Source organism: Phaseolus vulgaris, chromosome 5 (genome assembly GCF_000499845.2).
Source record: "Phaseolus vulgaris cultivar G19833 chromosome 5, P. vulgaris v2.0, whole genome shotgun sequence".
Classification (NCBI taxonomy): domain Eukaryota; kingdom Viridiplantae; phylum Streptophyta; class Magnoliopsida; order Fabales; family Fabaceae; genus Phaseolus; species Phaseolus vulgaris.
In genome coordinates this window covers 20,422,289-20,443,575 of record NC_023755.2, presented here as the reverse complement: position 1 = coordinate 20,443,575, position 21,287 = coordinate 20,422,289, and the positions used below count along the sequence as shown (strand labels likewise).

Here is a 21,287-nt window from a genome sequence, read left to right as displayed (position 1 = left end):
CTCGCCCTTTGACCTTCTGGGGGGGCTTCAGTTTACACGAAGGGTACGCGTGGCCCTCCCGGACGAGACTCAGGAATCTATCCAAAGCGTCTCTCCCTAGGACCTGCTAAGGAGCAACCTGGAGCTGATGTGTCGCTCTGTTGTTCTCGTCAAAAGTGGGATACAAGGGCGAGAACGTCAGGCTGAGGACGTCTCCCAATTGGAGCATCAACTGGTCGAGGCCACTGAAGATTTGAAGCAGTCTTTGGCTGTTAATAATGAGTTGTCGGCCAGCATAGCTCGAGAGGCGGCCGAGAGAGAGTTGGCGCAAAAGGATGCTGCCGAGGTGAGGCAGCGTTTGGCGGCGCGGGAGGCCGAGGTTTTGAGGGCGGCAACGGAGATTGCCGAGTTGAAGAAGGCGGTTGAGGAGAGGGATGAGAAACTCTCTGTCCTCGGCCGCTGAGTTGGCCACCCTCCAAGCTTCAAAGGATGAGGTCGAGGCTGAGCTCGACCAAAATTATGAGGAGTCGGGGGAGTTGCTGAAGCAGTGCTTCGACTGAGCCGTGCGTCAAGCCCATGTTCTTTATGGGGGGGCCGCCGACCGTTGGTGAGTTCGACATGGATTGCGAAGTTCATCAGGGTCGGTTGGTTCCGAGTGCCGAGATGGGTGCTTTGGCGACGCAAGAGGCTGGGTCGACCGAGTCTGAGGAGGGCGAATGTATCGAAGTTCAAGATTAGGTAGGCTCTTTGCTGGGCTGTGGCCTTTTCTTGTAATCTTTTTGTTTCCTCCGAGGCCGGAGTGTGGCCTCCTCCTTTGCAGTCTTTAATATATCGACCCTTTCCTTTCATTCGGTTCCTTTTTGTTTTTGAGGAGATAATTGGCCTAAGTTAAACTTGTCGGTCTCTATCTGTTTGGGCGGTCGGCCATTGTGAGCGCTTAATCAAACGAGTTAACTTGGGCGATCGACCATTAATTGTGATTGCTTAATCGAACAACTTAAAATGGGCGATCGATCATTAATAGTGATAAACCGAACAAGTTAAAACGGGCGGTCGGCTCTTAATTGTGATTGTTTAATCAAACAACTTGAAATGGGCAGTCGGTCATTAATTGTGATAAATCGAACAAGTTAAAAAGGGCGGTCGGCCATCAATTGTGATTGAGTTAATCGAACTAGTTAAAATGGGCGATCGACCATTAACGTGAGAGTTTGTTTGTCAAGTCATAGTGTTGACTTGGGTGTGTGTCGATCGGTCTCAGCTGGGGTGTGCTGGTGGAGACTTCGACCAGGCCGAGCCGAGAGAGAGGTGTTGGCAGGGTATGACTGTTGAGGCTTCATCCAGACCAAACCTAGTGGGTCAGTAGCGGCAGGGTATGCCGGTTAAGGCTTCATCCAGACCGACCCGAGAGAGGTGTTGGCAGGATATGCCGGTTAAGGCTTTATCCAGATCAAACTTGATGGGTCGGTCTTGACAGGGTATGTCGGTTAAGGCTTCATCCAAACCGAGCCGAGAGAGGTGTTGGCAGGGTATGCCGGTTAAGGCTTCATCCAGACTGAGCCGAATGGTTGCAGGAGAACAGTGCTAGTAGTTTGATGAAAATGCCTCGTTAAAACCTCCCTGGTAGGGTGAGGAAAGAGTGCGCGACTTTATTAAATTTAGTTGTAGTAGAACTTGAGGTGCGTGGAATTCCATGTCCTCGGTACAATTTTTCCCGAAAGCCACTCTAAGTGATAAGCTCTCCCCTTTGCGACTTTTCGGACTCGGAAAGGTCCCTCCCAGTTGGACGAAAATTTCCCTTCATTTTTCCTCGCATCGCTGCGCATCCTCCAGACGAGGTCGCCCTTCTGGAAACTCCTCGGCCGGACCTTTGTGTTGTACCGTCTTGACGCTCGGATTTTGCAGGCGGCCTCCCGAATCCTGCTTTTGTCACGAAACTCACTTACCAAATCGAGGTTGACCGCTAGGCTTTCCTCGTTTAGGGTGAGGTCGAACATCTGTTGCCGTATGGTGGGATCGGCCACCTCGACCGGGATCATGGCCTCGACCCCGTATGTCAGGCTGTAGGGTGTCTTCTGCGTGGTAGTCTGGGGGTGCATATGTACGCCAAAAGTACCTCTATTAGCTCCTCGGTCCATCGGCCTTTTGCCTTGCCCAGACGCTTTTTTAGCTCGTTATGTATGACCTTGTTGGCGGTCTCGGCCTGCCCATTGGTTTGCGGGGATTGTACTGAGGCCGTGACAGACTTGATGCCCAGGTCGTCATAAAAGGATTGTAGGCCTCGATCAATAAACTGTCAGCCATTGTCAGTTATTATTGTGTGCGGGACGCCAAATCGGCAGACAATGCTCCTCTATACGAAATTTTGCACATTTTTGACCAAGATAGACGTAAGGGGTTCGACCTCGATCCACTTGGTGAAGTAGTCGACTCCCACCAGGAGGAACTTGGTATGCCCTTTCCCTAACGAAAAAGAATCGATAATGTCCATCCCCCAAATGGCGAACGACCATGAAGAGATAATGTTGTGCAACTCTTCCGGCCTTGTATGATGGAGATGACCAAACTCCTAGCACTTGATCTAATTAAAATGGATATGGATTTTAAATTCAATCCATTTATTTATTTGATATGGATTGAGATTGGATTTTAAAAAATCCATGACCACCCCTTACCTTAACCTACTATATACATCCTTAACCTATATGATACACATCTATTTTTTTTTAAATTAAAAAATTACCATTCATTCTATATAAAATATGCATTTAAAAAAACAAAATCGGAATAGATTACTTTGTTATTGAAAATGAAATTCTAAAATAGAATAAAAAAATTGTATATTATATATTATAATTTTTTTAATAAATAGAAATGTAGTGATAAAAAAAAATACAATATACAATAATGTTAAAAATAAAAAAATATAAATACACATAAACTATAAATTCATATCTTAATGTTTTAATTTATCATAAGCGTATGTGTATTTCTGTATTTTTTAAACATTATATATTCTTATTTTTTGCATATATATTTTAATTTTATCATAAATTTACGTATTTTTTATATATATTTAAAAAATCAATAATATTTCATAGGTTATTTTTCTCTTTATACTCTTTCTACGTTGTCTCGGGTTTGATTTTTTATTTATTTTGGTTTCGGTTTAGAAACATCAATGTACATAGTCTTCATAAAACTACATTAATTAAGTGATAATTTCCAATATCAATAATCTTTCATTTGTAATTCGTCTTAAATATTTTTCTAACCATATATCTACCATTCTTTCTCTAAGAAAAAAGACTTTCCAATATTTTTTTAAAAATTATATATATATATATATATAACTGCTATTTTAACTTAACTGTGTTTCCATTAATATAAATTTATGTATTTCTTATAATTATAAATTTATATAACAAAATTTTAATTTATTATAAACTTATTATATCTTCATTTTTTTTAAAATCTCATAAGTTTCTTGACGAACTTTATAATTAGGGTGGAAAATGAAATTTATATATTGTGGAGGAAAATACTACCATTAGAGTGGATAAATTGAAATATCTAATATATAAGGATATCTTTTTTTTCTCAACCACACGATGGACGAATCGAATAACTGTAAAATAAATAAATTCTACAAAATTTTAATCTAATATAATAGATTTGCATTGTTGTATTAAACATTTTGATCTTGACCGGGCTAGTGTATGTTTTGCGATATCAATCGTCTTCTCCCTCCTCGACATTGTCATCAACAGGGATGTGACGATTCGTGTCAGAGCTATGGGGTAGAATTGGAAAAGGAGTCATCCAAGCATTTCACAATGACGTTCACTTTCTTCATCGTGCTTTTTCTGCTTCTATGGTGGCGGCGGTGGTGGTGGCGCTTCGAGGATCGGTCGGCGTCCTCCGAAGTAGAGTAGTGGCGGTCATTGCACAGTAAATCATGGTTGTCACCAGAGGCCATGGACAATTGTTAAGTAAAGTCCGGGGTTAAGCCTTTGTTTGATTCTCCCATATAAATAAAATTCTTCCATTACATGAAAGGAAGGAGAAGAGAGCACTACGCACGACTCCCATTTTCTTTTACACATTTTCCTTTTCGAAAAATTAACTTTAGAATAATAATAGAACGTACTCTTCTGCCTTTATTTAAATCAATTTTAAAATTCTCTCTTGGAAAACTGTTTATAAAAACTGTTTTCAAATATAAAATTGTTTCGTAGCAAATGATGTAATGATGGAATAACAATAAAATCAAACATGAATATAAGGATAAAATAGAAAAAAACTTAAGAACAGTTAAAGAGGAAAATCCCCTTTATATATCGGTATAGATATGAGAAGTTAAACCACTTAGTGGAAATGTTTATCCATAAATGTAGATAAATAAATGTTCTTAAAATATAGTGTCGTTCCCATAATAGATAATGAATGTAAAAAAAATGGATATACAAAAATAGGGACTTCATGTTTGTTTTTTCAAAAGGTGACAAAATAAACAAAATACTTAGATTAATATAAAAATTAAGAATAACTAATGGAACAATGATATTCATACCCTACTCACTAATTTCTTGCTCTAGTTACTCAAGTTATCAGTGGTTTCTTGGTAACTTGTTTTATTCTCATACATTTGTTACCTTAATTTAACTTTTCAAGTAATTGATTTTCTTATTTCGTGATTTATGTTTTGAATAATGATTTAAGTTCTGTTTGTTCTTATATTTTTTTAAAAATACTTCAATATAAATTTAAGTAATATTTATGTTTTTGGCAAATCATGTTTTCTAAGATTACCGTTTAGTCTAGTGCTTTTATTTTCAAATCTATTTATAAAAGAAATACAAAAAAATGAAGCTTTATTGATTTATATATTTACTCAAAAACTCAAACTTCGGCAAACACGAATATATAAATCTTTTCTTATAACCTGATTATTTCTGTATTAAGTCATGCGAGGTTAAATTATTTTATACCATTTTCATTTCACTCGAACTGAAAGTCTCCAAGTTTGTTAATGTAAATGAAAAAAAAAAATTCGCAATTTGCATTTATCTTTTGTTAAAATAAAATCTAAATTCAAATTTTCATGGAAAGCATTTCTGAAATGAAAAATTTACAAAAGTGTATGGACATGACATGTGTTGAGGGAGATATTTCGAAAATACATAAATGGAGTTTGTATTTACCAAAGAAGAGGGATTCGGTCATCTGATACAGAACAAACATTTTCTGTTTAATTGATTGAGGAAACATAGCAGAAAGGAAAAAGAGTTGCTACCCTATGCAAGTTACCAAATCAATGAGATAACCATATACACCATGATTTACAATCTTTTTCCCATGAATCTTTCTATTTATACTCTGTTATTAACTGTCCCGAATCAGGTTAGTTGGCTCACTCAATACGTACTTGGGTAGCTCATACTTTGCTCCTGCAAAACAAGTGAAGGATCAGAACAAGGTGAACCTTATTCTAGCCCCATAATAACAACACACAGGGTGAAGTAGCTCAAATTCTGGTTTGATTTCCATGGACAAAGTCTGCTAAACATTTCCAATAATTTTGTTCTCATCATCATGGTATCTACAGCTAAGCTTGTTTTATCTTTTTGTACTGAATTTCCCTTGTACATACCCTTCACTTACATGTTTGAAGTTTGTAAATAGATCACCAACTGTGTTTTCTGAGGTGATAAATGAAGAATGAGATGAACCATATCATAAAGGAAGCTTTTTTTCTCTCTTTTTGATAGTGATACTACGTGTTTATGTAGCAGTAGGGTAGTTGAGGGTAGTTAATGGTGGGGTTAGAGAGCTTTCCTTCCACCATCATCCACAATAAAGGTGGGTGTCACATGATTCAACTAGGTATGGACTACAGTTGGATAATTATGGGGAAAAGTGTGATAGTAGCTGCAGGAAGGAAGCCCACTAGTTCACGGCATAATATTTCTTTATATGCTATGCAACTTAAACTTAATTTTTTATTTCATTTATAGCCATATTGTGATTTTAAAATTATGGAAACCAAAAATCATTGTATCTGATATAATTTTAATTTTCCTTTCTATTTGTAGATAATGGAATGCAACATGAAATAATTACCTCTTTCATCATAGCATACTGTCAAGTCAGAACTTTGGACAATTACCCCAGCACTATCCACAATCGCTTGTGCTAAAGTAAGATCAGCCTCTGCAGCAGCTCGAAGAGCATCCCAAATCTCTAGTAGCAAGCACAAAAATATATATGCACTTCAATTAACTTCACTAAAACAATTAAGAATGTAATTAAGGCAAAAATGAAACAAAGAGTGATTCACAAATAAAATGCCTTGTAAACCTATACAATCTGAACTTTTAATTAGTATAAGTATTATATTTTATGGTTGCATTTGTTAAACATATTAACATATGACACTATCATTGATTTTTTTCTTTCAGGAATTAGTTTTACACAACTAAATGCAATGGCTAACTTCAACTTTTTTCTTCTTCTTTTCACTACAAAGGTGAAATTGGGCTTCCCAAGGCAAGTAGACCCAAAGGAAACCAATCATTCCTTCTTGCCACCACCAGGCCTAGGAAAGTCAAATCTCACTGTTTTAACCAAAGTCAATCTGCAATTATCTCATTAAAAAGAACTTTCATAACTTCTTATTTCCTTTGGGCAAAGGTTTTACTCTATTATGGATTCTTTTGGAAATAATACTAAAACATCAAGTCAATCAATTATCTCACAAGCCAATTTTTAATTAGTATGCTTTCATTCACATGTTTCTTGTCGGCCCAGTTTTCTATATATAAAGGAAGACAGATAAAGCAATGTTAAATATCACACATTAGCACCAACAACTAAAAAGGATTCTTATAAAAAGCACAACATTTTCCATTTCTTCCTTTATTTAAATTGTAACCTTATCATCCTTCTTTCCAAAATTAGCTCTAAACAACAATGTAATAGCAACACAAAACTAAAACTCCTCTCCTCTTCAGTCTTTACATGGAGAATATCATTATTACCCACACGCTTTGTGAAATCTAAGCCTACAGCTACATAGAGAACCAAAGTACAACTTAGAAAAAAATTCTATAACTGAGGGATCATATTTAATAGATGTAAGAATGGATAAAACCTTTTGCTTATGATATGCAATAAGAGAACAAGAATACAAGTTCAAATCTTCTCTCTCTCCCTCCCTCTCCACAAATTGCCAAGAGAATAATGGTTCTCAAAAAGAGAAAAACAGCCATAAAAGAATTATTGGAAAGCTGTTCTAACCCAACATGAAGTATTGCATATTTATCAACCTGCAAAGCCCAATTTCTACTGCCTCAGCCAGCCATCTACTCCCTTCAAGTTAAAGTTTCCTGCCCAACTTTTTCCTGATCAACACTCTCCAATCTCATTGCTAGTCATTGCACCCACATGAGAACAAACAATAATACAGACTCTCCAATTAGGAGGTCTCACTTTCTACTGTCCCTTTGAAAAATTCTAAGACAAACAACATTTTAAAAAAAAAATTCTTGGTAAAGAATGACAACCCATAATTGATCAGCTTGCTAGCATCCTCTAACAAGAATATGAACAAATGGAATAACCAGTTTAGTTTTGGATTACAAGTAACAAACTTTAGTTATTGTCAATTTACATCTTCAATAATTACGAACCCTCCTGTTGTACAACATCCTGGCTATAAGGATAGAGGCTTCTAAGAAGATGATTGTTTTAGACGAGAATGAGGAAAAATAGCAGCAAGCTATATATAACTAATTTTAATCACACAAAAAACTAAAAAAATAAAGAAATTGGCAAACTGGAGCAAACTAAGGGAAACTGAACTGATTCGTTTTTAAAGCAATCACTTCCACTTAAACTATTCTTCTAAAGCCAATTTAATCTGCAATAGGCCTTTAAACATTCAAAATATGGTTATATATCGAATTGTGATAATACCTTTCCGGCCACCATAGTGAGGAGCTGTGTCCCAAAATTCATCACGTAATTGTGTTAGCTGAGTCTTTGTTATGGGCTGAGGATGCTTCCACGACTTAGGCTTCCGGATCTTTTTTACTGCACCTGTTATGTTGTTGTAAATGGAAAATGATATTAAACTTAAAACCTGAGCATTGCCATCAAGAACAAGCCACTAAAAGGATAGTTTAACACTGTGGAGGTTGTAAGAAATGAAAAATCTAACCACAAGCATTTGAAATAATGAAACAAGAATTCAGATAAGCAACACAACAACACTAATACTACGAGAAATGAAGCAAATAGAAGAGAGTGATGTGCAGCACCATCTTATTCTATGCATCCTTTTTTTAGTTAAAATTTAAGACATCTTTACAAAGAATATTTTTCCCTTCATTTTATTATATCAGCACTACCAATACAGAACAAATTTGAGGTAAGACTAACAAAGAGATTATATCACATGGCTCAACATTCGGGTCAGGTGAGAGAATAGGCCTTACTAAAAGTCAGGATACTCAGTTGGCATCATCAATAAAATCAAACACAATACTAGAAAATAAATCCATCAATATACTGTCATAAATTTTCTTTCTTTTTTTGTTTTCTAAAATTCATAAAGCAACAAGCTTATAAACTTGCTTCACTCAAGCACTTTCAAATGTTTACACCAAATTACTGAAATTCAGCCAAAACCTCAATGATCTAAACTATACCCAACAGCAGTAGGGTCCATTCCAAAACCAACTATTCCAACCTCAATTCAATCAACAAAAACTCACACAATGTCCTCATTCGAGACTAATTTTTTTGAAACTACAAATAAGAGAAGGACACCAATTGTTCTTGGTTTGATGTTGGCTTGTCCAGAATCATGCTGAAAAAAATCAAGTATCGTGATTTCCACATTGAGAGATTGAGAGTATGTTTTGACACTTAGAAAAAGAGAAGCTACACAGAGACGCTTCTGCTTAGAAGTGAGAATGGACGTACATCACCTTTGATGTGATGCTAAATCAGACACCAACTGATTCCAGGTCGAAGATTGATTGAGTTAAAGCAACTTTAGCCTTTGCGTTAAATCAAAATAATTTATACTGGATTTTACAACTACCTATATTTTAGAACCAAAAACATCCAAACATGAATCACATCACTTCAAAATCAATTTCATTCAAAATCAATTTTGCAAATACTCGCCCAAACACGCACCAAACAAAAAACTTGAACTTAAAAACCAAATCAAGGCACCATGTGGTGTTAATAAGTTTGGCACACCATTCCTAACTCTTACCCCATGACACCCAACAGATTAAAAAACATAACAACCTACGACAAAAAAATCGCTTGGAAAAACAAGCACGAAAAAAGAAATGCTCTAAACTGTCTCACAGGGTAGGATTTTCATTATTGAATACAAAATGTGGTAAAATATCCAAAACCCAAAAAATAGATTTGTAATTCGTTTGCCCTATGCACCTTATTTCTTGATTTCCATCCCCTTCGAAATTACAATTTTACAGAGTCCCCCAGATATGATCGTTCGCTAGTATCAGCACCCCAATAAACAACAACCAGAAAGAACGGATTTTGACACCGACCCAGAATCAAATTCCCAAAGATTTAACGAAAAGGGAATGCAAGATGAAGTTTTGGAGGAATCAAAGGAAGGGGTGGCTCACCATCAGGCTTGGATTGTGAAGATCCAGCACAACCCATCGCAGAAAGACAGAGAGATGAAAGAAAAAGAAGGGGATTGCTTGTGAGTGAGATGTGAAGTCAATGACGTAGCTTTGTCACGGTAACCACTGCAGTGGGTAATGGTAATGGCTACACTCTCACCCAATAAAAACTACGGTTTCAGTGAGTGTAATATATTAAATAAATTTTTAAGTCCATGATAAATTATCTATACTATACTTCTTAATTAATACACTTTAACAGTATAATAATACAAATTTTTAACTACTATTACTAATTTTTTTTTCTTAGAAAATATGGAGACAATAGTGATATATAAAATAAATGATAAATATTATATTTTTATCAGTAATCTATATTTATTAATAAGAGATTATATAGTATACAAAATTTATATAAATTATCTTTAATTCCAAATATATCTTTTATATGTAAGTTACATACCTTTTAAATTTTTTAGAAAAAATTCATTTTCATTTTTATTTATTAATATCTCACATATAAAATAACTAGAAAATAAATGAAATATTTTTAAAAGAATTACTTTTATTTGTTTATATATTTTTTAATAGTAATATTTAATAAAAGTTTACTTTCTTTTAACTTTTAAAAATATAAGCACACATTGTGTTCCAGTTCTGGTAAGTATAAATATAGTATAACTAAATAAGAAAATTACATCTAAGAAAAAGAACCTTATTGATACTGATGGGTTTGCAGAACTTTTTGGCCTACTTGACACTTTCTATTATATATACATGTTACCAATTTGAATCTTAAAAAATAATATAAATGTATATTTAAAATTGTGTTTTATATTAACTTATAGTTTTTTAAATTGTTTGATTGATATTAAAAACATAAAAATAAGTATGTGTGACATTATCAAGACGGAATTGCTAGAAGTAGTTATGCCCAATTTATATAGATGAAGCATTAGAAGATTGTGACATTTTTCTTAACGACATTTCACTTAAATGTGACAACACCAATACTATAAATCTAATAAAAAGAAATCAATTATGCATTCAAAAACTAACCACTGACATTATACACCATTTTATTAGCGATCATATTGTTAAAGGTTATTAAAAATTGAATATATTAATACTACTAGAAAGTTAGCAGATATTTTAACAAAATCACTGAATTAGGAATTTGGAATATTTCTTGCATTCACTTCTCACATGTTAATTTGCATTTATGTGATGTATAATCGATTATATCAAAATATAATTGTTCTTGCCGGTGACTTGGCCGTCGGTTGACTCTGGTGACTAGTTCAAGCTCCGCCTGTCCCCTTTGGAATCTGTACTTCTCTTGGTTGTTGAATGCTTTTACCTATAGAGACAGAGGACGCCCTCACGGCCGTTTACACTCCGACGCTCAAGTCAGTAAGGGCTCACAAAGCAACAATAATTCTCAGTGTAGTGTGTAAAAACAACGTCTAAAAACCGCGTCTAAAAACATCGTACCATCACCTAGGGTTTCAACCCCTTTTTATAACCACACATGCTACAATTGCACTTGAGATAAGCAAATATTAACTGAAAATAAGCACATTATCTTATATCTCTAACAGAAAATCACCTGCCACATGCACCAATGACGTTTAGGTGCTAAACTGCAAGCCACATTTTCTTATACATACACCACCCTATCTTTTTAGGGTTAGCAACATCTATCAACGTGCAGCAAACAGATATAATATCTCTTTATATTTTATCTTATATCTTCATAAAATATCTCTTTATATTTTATCTTTAAGCACATACCACTTGAATTTAAATCATAGCACATCATTAGAAAATTAACCCATTAACCAAAAAGGCCCAACACCGTTACCTTGACTCCAGGTCCATGGGCGAGCTGACTTCTACCCTACCCGAGAACCGAGTAGTAGCTGGTCCAAGACCGAGGACCGAGCTCTTGCCCAGTACACAAGCCCCCCAGGCTCGAGCTGAGTTTGGCTAAGCGAAGAGGCTTTCAAGTGTTTGGCCTTTACTAAACCATTTTCCATAGCCACTACAGGCTAATGCTCGAATGTGGCGCATCCAGAGGCATCCTACCTTGATCTCGCCAAGTACTGCTCTATGTGGCGCTTGTTCGGATAATTGTGCCCTTCTGGGCATGGTGATTCTTTCAACATACTAGCTCAACTTTCTGCTTGATTACGTGCCCTCGTCATTATCAACTTTTGCAAGGCATTTGCCAGCGTACCACTAGACAATTAAACTATGCATCTTAAAATCATCTCACAGAGTGCCCAGCTCGGGTGATCACGGGCACTTGCACAACTTGCTCATCTCTCACAGTATCTAGTTCTCACACGGCATCGACCATGTTGTTAGCTCGACATATCCCTCACTTAGACAAATTTATGCACTCGCTTATCTTGCAGAGCACCTAAAGCTCGGGTGATACCGACTTAGGCGACTTACCTACGTCTCGGGATAGCTTATCTATGCAACTTGCTCTTCATGCAGAGCACCTACATCCCGGGTGACACCGGCTTAGGCGACTTACCTACATCTCTGGATGTCACTTTTATGTAACTTGCTCACCCTATAGAGAACCTACAACCCGGGTGACACCGACTTAGGCGACTTACCTACGTCTCTGGATAGCACTTTTATGCAACTTGCTCATCCTACAGAGCACCTACAACCTAGGTGACACCAGCTTAGGCGACTTACCTATGTCTCCGGATAACACTTTTATGCAACTTGCTCATCCTGTAGAGCACCTACAGCCCGGGTTACACCGACTTAGGCGACTTACCTACGTCTCTGGATAGCTCTTTTATGCACTTGCTCACAAATTAAACAATATGTAAAGCAACAACAACATTAAGCAACATTAAGCAATAACAACATTAAGCAACATTTATTAGATGGCCTCATTAAAAGACCCTCTTTAAGGGAAAACAAGCGCCACCTTATAGCATTGCATTGTTCAACAATATAATTCAGCTTAACAGCAATAAAACTTGAGGTTAGTGACATTCCAAGCCCGAGGACTAGGTCCCCCCTCCAGTGTTTCTAACATGTGTGCACCACTCCCTGGCACTTCGACTGCTCGGTACGGTCTTGTCCACTTGGGGGACAACTTGCTCTCCAATTGGTATGGAGTGATCCAGGTCTCTGACATACTGACCTGTAAAATCGTGTCTACTTCTTCCTCTTTGGGATTTTCAGTAGATGAGCTTCGTCGCCCAACACTTCTATGAACATGCATGGTATAAAAGTTTGATGTTGTACTGCCCTTTGCCGTCGAGCTACGGTAGGACATAATCATTTGTCATTCTCGACACCTGAGTTCTGCACATTATAGATTGTGAACTAGTACACCAGGTAAGTTCCCAGGAAAGAGAGGTGGGTTACCAATGGACGCGCTTAAGTACCAAGTCTTTCCTTGCCAGAACTTTCCTAAACATGTACCTTTTCACCACTATGCTCTATATCCAGTGACAAGAATAACTTCTCTACTGTGAGAGATCATGATCACGATAACAATATCACAACAGATATAACTGATTATTAATCATTCACGTCCTCTTCAGAATAACATGACAACAAATAAAATATTCCTTTATCTTTTTATCTTTAGAATAATATCACAACAAATAAAATATAATATCACAACAGATAAAATATAATATCGCAACAAATAAGATATAACATCACAACAGATATAATATCACAACAGATATAATATCACAACATATATAATATCACAATAGATATAATATCACAACAGATAAAATACCTTTTTCATCTTCTATCTTCAGCATAATATCGCAACAGATAAAATATCTTTTTTTATCTTTAGAATAATATCACAACAGATAAAATTTCTTTTTATCTTTGTTACCTTTTTTGGGCTGACTTAACATCTGAGCCGAGCTCACATACATGGTACACATGCCCCCTGTCTTACCTGCCACTAGGTAATCATTTACTCTCAGGGCGCCTATACTCAAGTCGTCGTACTGACACCGAGCTAGGTTGACTTACCTGTGTTGTGCTTGTTAAAATGGATGACTTTAAAATAGAAGGGGGGGGGGGGTGAATTGTTTAAAGAGGGTTTTCGCAAACTTTTAAGCCAAGAATGAAATTTCTTCAAGAAACAAATGATAAGAAATTCAGTTTGCCAAAACACAAAGCAAAAACAACAGCACCAGAAAAACAATCGGTTGTTTCGCAGAAACAATCGGTTGTTTATACCCGTTTGCAAATATTAAAACTGAATTTAAAGAGATTAAGGAGAGAGAGAATGCACACAGATGTTTATACTGCTTCACTCTAAACCCAGAGCTACATCCAGTCTTCTTAGAAACCACTGAGGAATTCCACTAAGCAATCAAACCTATATCACTTACAACACAACCAAGATAGTGACCTTGATCCCATCAAGAGACACACTTCTCTTGGTCAACACACCAACACTAAGAATGCTGATCTTGATCCCCTCAAGAACACACAACACTTCTCAGCAAACACACAAAGGTTTCTTTCAACAGATACAAGGATTACACTTGTTACAGAAGCAAATCTGAAATCAATACAAGAGAAAATCCTAACTCACACTCTTTGATCAATCTCAATCTCTAAGCAATCTCAACTTTTCAAAAACTCAAAATCTTTGTTCTTGTAAAACCCAAATCTGTTTTACTGTTTTATATCAAAGTTGTTGTTTGTTATCAAATCTTAACAAACTATTAATTGCCTTTAATCAAAGCATTAAACACTGGAGCGTAAACAGTTAGAAAATCATTTAATGCTCAGTCAAAACACAAACCATTTTTCTGTTATGGTACCAAAACAAACAATCGATTGTTTACTCGAATCAATCGGTTTTTTTGGTTTTAATAGCTCAACCATTTGAAAAACAGTTTTCAACCTTTTATAAAAACTTCTAAGTATAAAACAATTGGTTGTTTCGACAAAACAATCGGTTGTTTTTCACTTAGTTTGAAAAACACTTTTCTTTTAAAAAGATTGAGAATGCCTGTGCTTTGAATTCAATCAATGAGTGGATTACAATACTCAATCTACCCAGATCCTATCCAAGACAGCTCAACAACAACAAGCACAACCTAGCCTTCAACATCCTTCAAAGGGTTTGGATTCTTCAAAGCTTGAACATCACTTGGTTCAACAATCTCCCCCTATTTGATGAAGACAAATCCCTGATGCTTGTGTTGTACCTGATTGAATCTGAAGCAATTCTTGCAAAGCACAATTTTAAGCAAAGCATAGAACTTCTGATATTTGGTTAGCACATAAACAAATATAGAAATTCAGAACATAATATCAGAGCAAACACAAACAAATATTGGAGCAAAAACCTATGAGGTTTCACTCATATAAACTGTTTTGCAGAAAATAAAAACTGAAACCAAACACAGCATATATCTCCCGCTATTTGTCTTCATAAAAAAGACAAAGAGAAGAGATAAAAAAAATTGTTCTTAATACATCAGATTTAAAACAACAAAAGTAGAAAAATAGAAAAACTGATACAACCACAAAAAAATCGGTTGTTTCGATACATCAACCGGTTGTTTTTCTCTTCATTCATCATCATCAGCATATTGAAGATCAAAGATTTGGTTATGTACTGCCTCAATCTGTTCATCTAGAGTCATGAAACGTGCATCCATGCTGTCAAACCTGTTATCAATCCTCTGGAAATTGTTATCAATCATCTGGAAATTGCTGACACAAAGATCATGGAGATTCCTTTGATTCTCCACAAAGCTATCAAGCCTATTAACCACGAGTCTCTCAAAAGGAGACATGGTTTGCATTCTTTCTTCTTGATTTCCAGCACCAACACTAGGTCTAGCATCTTGATGTGCTTCAGGTAGATCTTCATGTTGAAAATCCACATCTGCAGCATGTTCATCTTCTTCATGATCAGCAGCAGCACTAGATGAGGCTCCAAGGTCACCATCTTTGCTAATCCATTTGCCACCTATTTTGGTGAATCCCATTTTACTGAGAGATCCATTGTTCAACTCTTGAGTTGACTTGACCAACTCAGATGTTTCATCCTCTAGGTTCACTTCAAAATAGAGTAGAAATTTAGAAACCAAAACAACATATGGATAGTGATAGTCACTTAACCTCATTGTCTTTTGCATGTGCTCTTTTATGATGTGGATCCAATTAATTCTGATCTTCTTCATAACGCAGAAGATGTACACCAGATCCTCCTCTGTAAGAACATAATGATTGCTCCCCCTTGGTGTTAGAATCCAAGTCACAATGAGGGCTAACAACCTTTCATCAAGCTTTAAGCCACCAACCGAGCAAGTCCTAACTTGTGCATTTTGGTTCTTCAAGCAACTCTTGTAGTATTGGACTTTGTTGAAATCCTCCACTAGTCCAAGGTTCCCCTTGTTAATTCTGAGGCCTGAGTACATTAGACCAGCTACAGCAGCCCACACCTCATGTGTAATCTCCATATCTACACCTTTTACATGAGAAACAAGGTTGTTTCCCTCAAACTTGAGATTTGTGTAGAAAACTCTTACCAAATCTGGGTAGATGTTTCCCTTCATCTCCAAGAACTTTCTAAGGGATTGATCTTTGAGGAGCCTTCTGACATTGTCCAGCTCTTGGCTTTTCAGCCAATCAAAGCAAACAACTTTAGGGTTGTTTATCACTTTGGTGCTAGTCTCAAATCTATATCTCTCAATTAGATCATTATCACCACAAAACCATCCTTCAAGCCTTCCTCCAGACCTTACTGCTCTGGTTTTGACTCTCTTTGAGGTGGGAGGAGTTGATTCCATGATGGCAGAGAAGAAAACAGAGAAAAGCTCACACAAGATTTGCAAGAGATGTTGTAAGAGATGTTGCAATTGGTTGTTCTTGTAGAAGAGATCAGTTGCAACAGATTTTATAGCAAAAACATTATCATAAAGCATTCAATGACATGAGTGGGTACCAGATTTTCAGAGAGAGATGACTTGACCATGTCCTGCACTGAAAACGTCAGAAAAAGCAGAAAATCACATGGTCTTCACATGTGATCTTTGACTAGTCATTAAAAGCTCTTGAATTTCCAAGATTGTGGAATATATTCCTTTATGACTGTTGTAACTTCCTTCTAAGCATGATAAGCTTTCAACACAGATTCATTGACCAAGGATTCTCTCTTTAATTTGATCTGCAACGGATAGAAATTCAAAATAGAAATTAAATTGATTTCTTCACAGTGTTGTCAGGCTCAAAACAATCGGTTGTTTTTCTGCAGCAGTTAAAAACTGATTTTGAATTTTAACCATGAGCAGAAAGGGTTCAAAGCAGATGAAGATAAACATTTTAAAGAGGATATTTAACCATGAAAAAGAACTTAAAAACAAATATTAAGAACAGAGAAAAGGAAGGTCTTATCCTTTATGTTGTTCTTTCAATGAGCCATGTGCTTTTTTATCAAGAAGTCTCTTTCAACTGTTGAGGGCCTTTGGACAGATGCAGAACATTGATTCAGCTTCAATGTTAGTCTTTTTCTTCCAAGAACTTGATCAGATGACTCAGTCCTTCACTCTATTTTATATTTCCTGCATAAACATGAGTTCAAGCAACAAGATTTGGCCCTTTCACAAATGTGGGTCCAATTGATTTCTTTTTCTCATTTGGAACCTCACATCCTTTAGGAATCCATTTCATGTCGCCCCTGGGAACATAAAACTTTCTTATTTTGCAGAATCTAACCGAATGGCCCTTTTTCATGCAATAAAAGCATGTAACAACCGGTTGTTTCGACTTAACAATCGGTAGTTTTACTGGCTTTCTTAAAATTTTCTTTGAAAACATATCTTGTTTGTTTTGTGGATTAAAGCCTAAACCAGCCTTTCCAAAAACATAGATTTGAGATGCCAAGATATTCTCAAAGTTAGATTTTCCTTTTGAAAGCTTGTCCACAGTGTTAACAAGATAATGCACCTTTTTCTCAACATTTTCACAATTTTCGCAAATGAGAGTGTCACACTTGCAAGAAGAATTTTTGAAATGTGTTTCCAGATTTTTGAAATCATTTTTAGATTTTTCAATCTCATCTTCAAGTGATTTCACTCTCTTTTCCAGCCACCTGTTAAGTTCTTTCAATCGGTTGTTTGAAAGCACCAATCGATTAGCTTCATCGTGAGTTTCTTGAAAAGCTTCAAACAATTCACTATAAATTTGTTCATTTAAAGAAGCACAAAAACTTACTTCACTTGAGCTGCAAGATTCATCATCATCTTCTGCAATCAAACAGATGTTTGCTTTCTCATCTTCACTTGATGAAGAGCTTGATGATGATACTTCATTTTCATCCCAAGCTATGTAGGCTCTCTTTGTCTTGTTCTTCTTTTCCTTATTGCTAGACTTCTTCTCCTTGCTTTTGTTTGGGCAATCTGCCTTTATGTGACCTTGCTCACCACAACCAAAACAAGTATAGTTATTTGAAATAAAATCATTAGATTTCTTGTTTCCATACCTATCTTTGTTGTTGTCCTTGTTGCGGTTCCTCTTCAAGAATTTGCTAAACTTTCTTGACAGCAAGCTAAGGTTTTCCTCATCACTACCATCACTGGATTCTTGTTTGCCTTTGTTCTTGGAAGATTTTAAGGCTATGCTCCTTACGTGCTTGTCTTCGCTTTCTTGAACATTGAGTCGATTCATCTCTAACTCATGTTCCCTAAGCTTGCCAAACAAAGAAGCCATACTCAAGGATGTTAGATCTTTCGATTCAGATATAGCAGTTACCTTAGGTTGCCATGCTCTATCAAGACATTTTAAAATCTTGATGTTTAGCTCTTCCTTTTCAAAGGTCTTGTCAAGGCTCATGAGATGATTGATGATGTGCGTGAATCTTTTCTACACTTCAGCAATTGTTTCACCTTTGAGCATTCTGAACATCTCATACTATTGGATTAGAGTATGCTTCCTAGCTCTCTTTACCTCATTTGTACCTTCATGAGTTACCTCCAAGGTATCCCACATTTCTTTTGCAGATTTGCATTGAGAGACCCTGAAAAACTCATCTGAATTCAAAGCAGAGGTTATTATGTTTTTAGCAATGCAATCAAATTTAGCCTTCTTGCTTTCTGAATCTGTCCATTGAAACCAAGGCTTTTCAATGGAAGATCCATCTTTTTCAAACTTTGGGACAAAAGGACCATTTTCAATTGCATCCCAAATTCCTTTGTCAAGTGATTCTACAAAGATTTTCATTCTCACTTTCCAAAATTGGTAGTTCAAACCAAAAACAGAGGTGGTCTGTTGATTGAAGCACCTTCCCCAAAAGGTAGTCTATCAGCCATAAAAAAAGAAAACAGTTTTAGGATCACACTTGAATAAATTTCAAGAACCAAGATCTTGATGCCAATTGTTAGAATGGATGGCTTTAAACTAGAGGGGCGGGGGGGGGGGGGGGGGTGAATTGTTTAAAGAGGGTTTTCGCAAAATTTTAAGCCAAGAATGAAATTTCTTTAAGAAACAAATGATAAGAAATTCAGTTTGCCAAAACACAAAGCAAAAACAACAACACCAGAAAAACAATCGGTTGTTTATACCAGTTTGCAAATATTAAAACTGAATTTAAAGAGATTAAGGAGAGAGAGAATGCACACAGATGTTTATACTGCTTCACTCTAAACCCAGAGCTACATCCAGTCTTCTCCGAAACCACTGTGGAATTCCACTAAGCAATCAAACCTATATCACTTACAACACAACCAAGATAGTGACCTTGAACCCCTCATGACGCACCCTTCTCTTGGTTAACACACCAACACTAACAATGCTGAGTCTTAAGAGCACACAACACTTCTCAGCAAACACACAAAGGTTTCTTTCAATAGATACAAGGATTACACTTGTTACAGAAGCAAATCTGAAATCAATACAAGAGAAATCCTAACTCACACTCTTTGATCAATCTCAATCTCTAAGCAATCTCAACTTTTCAAAAACTCAAAATCTTTGTTCTTGTAAAACCCAAATATGTTTTACTGTTTTAGATCAAAGTTGTTGTTTGTTATCAAATCTTAACAAACTATTAATTGCCTTAAAAGATTGGTCAAAGCATTAAAAACTGGAGCGTAAACAGTTAGAAAATCATTTAATGCTCAGTCAAAGCACAAACCATTTTTCTGTTATGGTACCAAAACAAACAATCGGTTGTTTCCTCGAATCAATTGGTTGTTTTGGTTTTAACAGCTCAACCATTTGAAAAATAGTTTTCAATCTTTTATAAAAACTTCTAAGTATAAAACAATCGGTTGTTTCGACAAAACAATCTGTTGTTTTTCACTTAGTTTGAAAAACGCTTTTCTTTTAAAAAGATTGAGAATGCCTATGCTTTGGATTCAATCAATGAGTGGATTACAATACTCAATCTACCCCAGATCCTATCTAAGACAGCTCAGCAACAGTAAGCACAACCTAGCCTTCAACATCCTTCAAAGGGTTTGGATTCTTCAAAGCTTGAACACCACTTGGTTCAACAGTGCTTACACAAATTAACAAACAAATCAATCCCACAGAGCGCCTATACTCGTACTTATACTGAGCTAGGTCGACTTATCATGTGCCAATTCAAATAAATCAACAAAGCTAAATGCATCATTTTCCAAGAACAAATTTATCACACATTGTTCAAAAAGAAAGCATTAAGGAAGAATATCTTAGCTGAAGTACAACTCGAGGTTTGCCACATTCCACGCTCGAGGAATGGCCTCAACCAGTTAGCCTTGGATTCTTTGTTTACTGATTGGAGGACTCTCATGGTCTCCATGATTTGCTGCATGGTAACATTGTCGCTTTCTTGCTGTCCACATGTCTCTTGTCTCGTATTCCTCATATCGGATGATAGCTCTGATCACGATTGTGTGTGGGACCTAGTTTTATCGGGCCCCACGGTGGGTGCCAAAATGTTATTGTCGGTGACTTGGTTGCCGGTTGACTCTGGCGACTAGTTCAAGCTCCGCCTGTCCCCTCTGGAATCTGCACTTCTCTTGGTTGTAGAATGCTTTTACCTATAGAGACAGAGGGCGCCCTCACAGCCGTTTGCACTTCGACGCTCAAGTCAGTAAGGGCTCACAAAGCAACAATAATTCTCAGTGTAGGTGTGTAAAAGCAGTGTCTAAAAATAGTGTACCTTCACCTAGGGTTTCAACCCCTTTTTATAATCGCACATGCAGCAATTGCACTTGAGATAAGAAAATATTAACTGAAAATAAGCACATTATCCTCTATCTCTAACAGTAAACCACCTGCCACATGTACCAATGGCCTTTAGGTGCTAAACTGCAAGCCACATTTTGTTATACATACACCTCCCTATCTTTTTAGGGTTAGCAACATCTATCAACGTGCAGCAAACAGATAAAATATCTCTTTATATTTTATCTTATATCTTCATAAAATATCTCTTTATATTTTATCTTATATCTTCATAAAATATCTCTTTATATTTTATCTTTAAGGACATACAACTTGAATTTAAATCATAGCACATCATTATAAAATTAGGCCCATTAACCAAACAGGCCCAACAATTACCATGACTCCAGGTCCATGGCCGAGCTGACTTCTACCCTACCCGAGAACCAA

At 36.3% G+C, this 21,287-nt stretch overlaps 1 protein-coding gene across 1 annotated transcript; it reads right to left on the bottom strand.

The window, feature by feature from the left end:
• Positions 1-5,150: 5,150 nt before the first annotated feature.
• LOC137835265 (uncharacterized) lies at positions 5,151-9,820 on the bottom strand. Its single transcript, XM_068643692.1, has 4 exons — positions 9,657-9,820; positions 7,957-8,079; positions 6,103-6,222; positions 5,151-5,429 (listed from the first exon to the last, which is right to left on the bottom strand). Exons 1-4 carry the CDS (start codon positions 9,691-9,693, stop codon positions 5,365-5,367), a joined length of 345 nt encoding a protein of 114 aa, XP_068499793.1. The 5' UTR covers positions 9,694-9,820; the 3' UTR covers positions 5,151-5,364.
• Positions 9,821-21,287: the final 11,467 nt, after the last annotated feature.

Bases quoted from the DNA above. Each gene is read 5' to 3' on its own strand.
- LOC137835265 (XM_068643692.1), bottom strand. From the start codon at position 9,693: ATGGGTTGTGCTGGATCTTCACAATCCAAGCCTGATG. The intron at 8,080-9,656 runs GTGAGCCACCCC...ACAACATAACAG, and splicing joins TTCACAATCCAAGCCTGATG to GTGCAGTAAAAAAGATCCGG. The intron at 6,223-7,956 runs GTATTATCACAA...GCTTGCTACTAG, and splicing joins TCACTATGGTGGCCGGAAAG to AGATTTGGGATGCTCTTCGA.